General features: G+C 36.6%; 1 protein-coding gene across 1 annotated transcript; it reads left to right on the top strand.

Moving 5' to 3' along the window:
* The first annotated feature begins 3302 nt into the window (after positions 1–3302).
* LOC103448765 (epidermis-specific secreted glycoprotein EP1-like) lies at positions 3303–4787 on the top strand. The gene has a single exon (XM_008388032.4). It carries the CDS (start codon positions 3335–3337, stop codon positions 4667–4669), a length of 1335 nt encoding a protein of 444 aa, XP_008386254.3. The 5' UTR covers positions 3303–3334; the 3' UTR covers positions 4670–4787.
* Positions 4788–6972: the final 2185 nt, after the last annotated feature.

Raw genomic sequence — 6972 nt, 5'->3', positions numbered from 1 at the left:
GTTGGGTATGCTCTTAATTACATAAAAATGCAATGATATTTTACAGTATACTGGCATCTGTGCGATTATACGAGATTAGAGAGGCTTCGAGCAGCCTGGTTTCCTATACATTTATCTACTAAAAAGTTTAGGGTTTGTGGTTTGTGTTAGGGTTTATTATTGTGGGTATAAATTATAAACTATTTTAGGTTTGAATAATATGTGATTCGGAAAAGACCTTGATGCAGCGGAACTTTTTGAACACAAACTGAGGTAAAAACCTAGCCGCCGACCCTAGCCTTTGGCTTGGGTACCGGTGGCAACCCCCCTCTCTCTTCTCATTCTTCTCTCATCTCCTTCCCTCTTGCTCGTATTTTAGTTTTCCTTTCAGCTTTGTTTGGAATTTTTGAGCTTGGTCTCCTCATTTCCATGAGCTTGTCTTAGTTCCAAGCTTGATGCCCTTTCTTTAGTGATCAACCCTCTTTCTCCAACCTCCATTTTTTCCGGCTGTCCCTTTGCAAACCCAGAACTTCATCTCCTCCCACCTTTCCTTTGTACATTACCTCCTTATAATCCACCCGCACCCCATCCTAGGCTCCGATATGTGTGTGTCGAATCAAAAATGGATGTCAAATGCATCTCTCTTGCTCACTTCCCTTCCCCCAACTGGCATGCCGGAATCCCCTCGAGGCCAAGTGTTCTGTGGTTTCAGCCGAAGTAAGGGTATTTTACTTACCCCCTTAGCCTCACCTTCTATCCATGTGCTACTATATTTGTACATAAAGTTTTTATCACAAATGGTCCCTGAAATTGACCTTCACCATCAAGATGGTCTCTAAAATTGAAAATCAATCAATGTAGTCCCTGAAAATAGGTGTCGCAAATCAATGTGATCATTCCGTCATAGTTTTGTTAAAAATTCTATTAAGTGCTGATATGGCACATAATGGGTCCCATAAGTCTTTTTTTCTCTCTCACAAATGGTCCTTGAAATTGACCCGCGACATCAAAATGGTCTCTGAAATTGACCTGCGACATCAAAATGGTCCCTGAAATTGAAAATCGATCAATATAGTCCCACAAGTAAGTGTCTCAAATCAATGTAGTCATTCTGTCACAATTCTATCAAAAATTCTATTATGTGCTGATGTGACACATAAATGGGTTACCCAAGTCTAATTAAATTAAAAAATTACAAACAGTTTAATAATTTAATTGTTAATAAAAAGTTGTCAACCCAAAAACTCAGTCTTGCAGTCACCTCCGATCCCAGTCCACATTCATCTACCTCATTTGCTATCTATTCTCTAAAAAAAAACTCAATACACCTATCTTTACACACTTTGACACACTTCACCGAATTGAACATGGATCAAGATCACGTTTGGTGATGACGTGGTCGATTGACAACAACTTATGGGACATCACCGTTAACATTTAGGTGATCAACATCATCACAACCTTATCTTGGAGAGCTTGTTCGACACTTTCCTGGTGGTCTGGTGACTCAAAGAACGGTTAAGTCTGCCTTGAGATAATGAGGTTATAATTGAGGTGCGTCTATTGTTGGTTGAAAACTATTTCCAAACCCCCTCTAAGGCCTTGGTTAAGCCTTGTGCATTTCAGAATTTATGGAAGAGTTCTATTCAGAGCAGGCCCTACTATGAGAAAAAAAAATTAATTGTGCAAAAAGGTATTTAAACAACTTTTTTTAATTAATTATTAAACCCACATTAGCACGTAACAAAACCTTTTACATAATTGTGGTAAAAGGATCATATTGATTTGCGACACCTATTTTCAAGGACTGTGTTCATCGATTTTCAATTTTAGGGATCATCTTGATGGTGTGGGTCAATTTGTGATTAAAACCCGTAAATCATGTGGGATCCATTTACGTGCCACATTAGCACTTAACGGAATTTTGAACATAATTGTGACGGAATGACCACATTGATTTGGAACACCTATTTTTAAGGACTACATTGATTGATTTTCAATTTCAATGACCACCTTGATGGTGAGAGTCAATTTCAAGGACCATTTGTGATAAAAACATTGTATATATTTGCAGGGATTTTTCATGGTGGTTCAAATCTGGCGACTAAATCTCGGTTTGGCAATTATAGATTAGGGTTTTAATTTTTGCTAGTTTGCTTGTTGGGCTGGCTTTATGTACTTGATTCCCCCAATTTACTTTGGGTTACTTTTGCCTTCCGTTGGGAAAGGTGTAACATTTTCTACTTAATTAATGAATGTTCCTTTTCGACCAAAAAAAAAAAAAAAAGATTTGAATAATATGTTCTTTATTGTCTTTCTTGCACAGTCCAGAAAACGATATTGTAAGTGGAATTGGATCCTCTATGAGGCAATGCCTTGGGATCCTTCTAATTGGACAACACGGGCTATTAGATTTTGATCTAACGGTTATAATTATTATAACTTTTAGAAGGATTCCCTATTTGTAGCCGTTGGATCAAAATCCAACAGCCCATGTTGTCCGATCAGGAAGATCTCGAGGCATTGCCTCGGAAATGATCCAATTCCATTGTAAGTTGACATTTCTTTAAAAAAAAATTAAATAAATAAATAAAAATACTCTATACAAGCGCTTGCTTTTTTGTTGACTTTTTAGATATACGGATCATGTAATAGTATGACTAGCTTTTGGCTAAGATCAAGCTTAGGCTAGTTGTTTAGTTAATTGATCGTATGACTATAATTTCTGGTAGTGATATGTTGAAATTTTCAACCTACACAAACGTAGAATCCACAACAAATTGATTTGTAGGTAGTATTTGATCCTTTTAACATACACAAACATTTGAGAACAATATTCCATTCAAGAAAAAATATTAGCAAAGCATATATACAATCATTCATATCAAAGGCAACCCCAAACCAACAAGACTTCTCTCTTTGCGAAGGTCAGGAGAGCGGAAAACATATATTGTATGCAGTCTTACCCTTACTTTTATAAATAAGTTGTTTTCACAACTTGAACACATGATATTTTGATCACAAATGAGCAACACTTCTGTTGCACATATATAGCCTCTAGGAATAACAAGGCATTGAAAAAAGGTGCAGTGTAATTATAAAAAGTTATATAGATTGCATATTAAAGAACACAGATTCATTATATTATAGATTCAACAGGATCATACGGGTTCTACATATACAAGTGCGGCTATGCAGAATTTGACCAAAATTGGCGTCTAAACAGTTGGTGCACATAGTTATGGCTATATCTTTAATAATATTTATGAAAGATCAAATCTCAGTCATCATTCCAATTTAAATTATAAATAAAGGTACTTAATTCTACATCTCCACAACAAAACTGCACTCTCCAATGCTTTCACCCACATTTACCATGTCATCATTGCTTTCGCTATTCCTTTTCTCTCTATTTGCTTTCAATGCCCAAGCTCAAGTTCCCGCTAATCAAACATTCAAGTTTGTCAACGAAGGAGAATTTGGGCCTTACATTGTAGAATATGATGGAAACTACCGTATGCTTAATGTGTATAGCTCCCCCTTCCAACTTGCCTTCTACAACACTAGCCCAAATGCCTTTACACTAGCTCTTCGCATGGGTACGACTCGCTCAGAGTCACTCAGACGTTGGGTTTGGGAGGCCAATCGAGGAAACCCAGTTGGAGAAAATGCCACCCTCGCGTTTGGAACAGATGGCAATCTTGTACTAGCGGATGCCGATGGCCGAGTGGCTTGGCAAACCAACACTGCCAATAAAGGTGTGGTAGGCTTCAAGTTGCTTCCAACAGGCAACATGGTGCTCCATGACTCGAAGAGCAACTTTGTCTGGCAAAGCTTTGACCACCCTACTGACACCTTGTTGGTGGGTCAATCTCTAAGGGCCAGAGCAGTGAACAAACTGGTGAGTCGAGCCTCCGAGACAGAAAACAAAGATGGACCTTACAGCATAGTGATGGAATCCAAGTCAATATCTTTGTATTACAAGAGCAACAACTCCCCAAAGCCGTTACTCTACACTCAGTTTTCAATTACAGATGTTACACCGGCCAAAAGCGTATTTGACCGTGTCACATTTAATTGTGCTCCAGAGACAGATGAGGGCCATGCTTATGACCTAACCCTACAATTTGAAGTGGTCAACCCTACCTTAGCGGGAGGCCACATTCTAGCGAGGCCCAAATACAATAGCATGTTGACATTCCTTAGGCTTGAAATAGATGGAAATGTCAAGCTTTACACTTACGATGACAATGTGGATTGGGGTGCGTGGGAGGTGACCTTCACTCTTTTCGATAGAGATAATTGGTTATGGGAAACTAATGAGTGCCAATTGCCCGAGCGATGTGGTACTTTTGGCCTTTGTGAGGACAGCCAATGTGTTGCTTGCCCATCCTCTAAGGGATTATTGGGTTGGAGCAAGACTTGTAAGCCTGAGAAGCTAACTTCTTGTGATGCCAAGAGCTTCCACTACTACAAAGTTGGAGGGGTTGATCACTTCTTGAGCAAGTACACCAAGGGAGAAGCTACAAAGGAGGCTAATTGTGCTAAGAAGTGTACTTCGAATTGCAAGTGTTTGGGTTACTTTTACAACAAAAATACATCAAGGTGTTGGATAGCTTACGATTTGAAAACATTGACCAAGGTTGCCAATTCCACCCACGTGGCTTACATCAAGGCACCTAATCACTAATATAATATGCTCTAGATCATCGCTTAATTTGTTTATTTTCTCAATGAGGTTTGAAGTTAAAATGTTAATAAAATAATAAGTCGTTAGTGTTTCACTAATATAATATGCTCTAGATCTACATGTTGTGAACTTTAGTGTTTGTAATTTGATTATGTGCACCCCTATAATATAATCATCAACTTTTTTGGTATTTCACCTTTTATGTGATGTTATTTGGTACTAATTTAAAGGAAAATACTAGGGATATCATGTTTGTAGACTATGTGATTGACAGTTGATGGTTGAATTCTTTCTTTAATGATTTAAAGAAGTAATCGAACCATTAATTGTCACATCTCGTGGTCTACAAAATATGATTCAAGTAGGTTGGATGACAAGGATCAAATTCTTTAAGTTCTTACAATTTGTCTTTTGTCTTCACTATAAGAAAACAGTTCATTTACCACATCAAATTTACCACGGACACCATGTGCCTGTTATAAAAAATGAACATTTATCACAGGCCTAGTCAGCATGTTATGGATAACAATATTTTACAACGGGCAAGTAGTAGCTCGTTATGATAAAACAACTTACTACCACGGTCTTAGTCAGCACGTTGTGAAAGTATTAAAGCACCACGTACATTGTCCGTGATCAATATTGTTAGTAGCCACACTGCATTTTTTTATCTACCACGGACATTAAACGTGATGCAGTTAGGGGTGGGTTCGGTACGGTTACCGTACCAAAACCCTTGTACCAATTACCGTACCAAACTTTCGATTTAGTAAAATCTATTACCATTACCGTACCAAACTTTCGGTATACCGAAGTTCGGTATTGCCAAAAGTTCGGTTGGCATGGTATGGCAATGGTAATTGCCATTTTGTTTTGGGACAAAATCTGTTTTTGTTTTTTTAACCCAATTCAAGGGCAAAACTTTTTTTTTTGTACCTTTATCTCATACATTGTAGATTAAATTAATCTATTATTCATTATTCACAATTCACACACATAATAATTCAAATGATGCATCAAGATTCAATATGAAAATTAAGCTTACAATCCAAATAGAAGTTACGAACCAAAACAAATAGAAGTTAACAATCCAAATAGAAATTAAAGTTTCAAACCAAATGAAAATTGGAAGTAAACTTCAAAAAGGAGAATTCATTGATCAGTTATTCAAGCTTGAGATGTCGAAACTTTTGGAAGAGGCATTGAACTTGTAGAAGATTGAGTTTGTGTCAAGCATACATTACAAACAAAGAAAACATATTAATTAGTAGCAAGAAAAATTAAAGTTGAAAACCATTTAATAACAAATTTACTAAAAAAATTAAAGCATATCTTTCTTGTTTTTTCTTCTTTCATTTCCTTGTAAAATTGAAGCATATATTTCGTTGGTTCCTTGTAGAAGTTTACTTCATCTGCCCTAAGTCAACCACTAGTACGCACTAGTGCCTCCATTATTTTAGGAGTCAAGGATACCCTAAAAGGGTCCACAACCTTTCTCCCTAGGCTAAATGCATTTTCACTAGCAACAGTAGAAGTGGGGGTTACAAAGATATTTTGGCTATTTTGTGAAAGAATTAGGAACTCTTTTGTGTTTGATTTCCACAATTTTAAGATATCAAAGTCACCAACAACAATACTAATATAAGTAGGGTTTTATTTTCAAATTATTGGAATATTATAAATATGTGTTATATAATTATCTATTATATAATTTATAAATTATAAATTATATTGTATTTTTGGTATGGTACGGTAATACCGTGGTAATGGTATCCATTACCAATACCGTACCATGAAATTTTGGTACGGTACAATACCGTACCATTACCGATTGGTACAAAAAATTTGGCACAAAATCGGTATGGCACGGTTGGCAATTCGGTTGGTACGACAATTTGGCAAAAAAATCCACCCCTAGATGCAGTTACACACTATTTTAAAAAGTTTCAGAAGGTGGAACTAGAAAATTTCCCAAATTTTCACAATATTCCGTTACTTCCCAAAATTTAAGTGAAATCATTCCTCAATCTTTTTTACTTCCTTTTTATTCTCTCCCACCGACGCCAACTTCAAAATTTCCCAACCGTTCTTAGTTAGCCATCTATAGATTTTCATTCACCTTTTGCCTCCCACTGACTCCATCTTCTTCCCTTTCTTGGTTATTTTGAGAAGTACATGTATTTATAAAAGGCTCTCTCTCTCTCTCTCTCTCTCTCTCTTAACTAACCAAAATTTTTAATTTTGAAATCTGAATTTCTTTTATTCAAGCTCCCTAATTTATTAGAAATTAACTCTAGGTTTTG

This window comes from Malus domestica, chromosome 11, assembly GCF_042453785.1.
Source record: "Malus domestica chromosome 11, GDT2T_hap1".
Lineage (NCBI taxonomy): Eukaryota > Viridiplantae > Streptophyta > Magnoliopsida > Rosales > Rosaceae > Malus > Malus domestica.
Note: the sequence above shows the minus strand (reverse complement) of the source record. Positions and strands in the feature narration are given on the sequence as shown.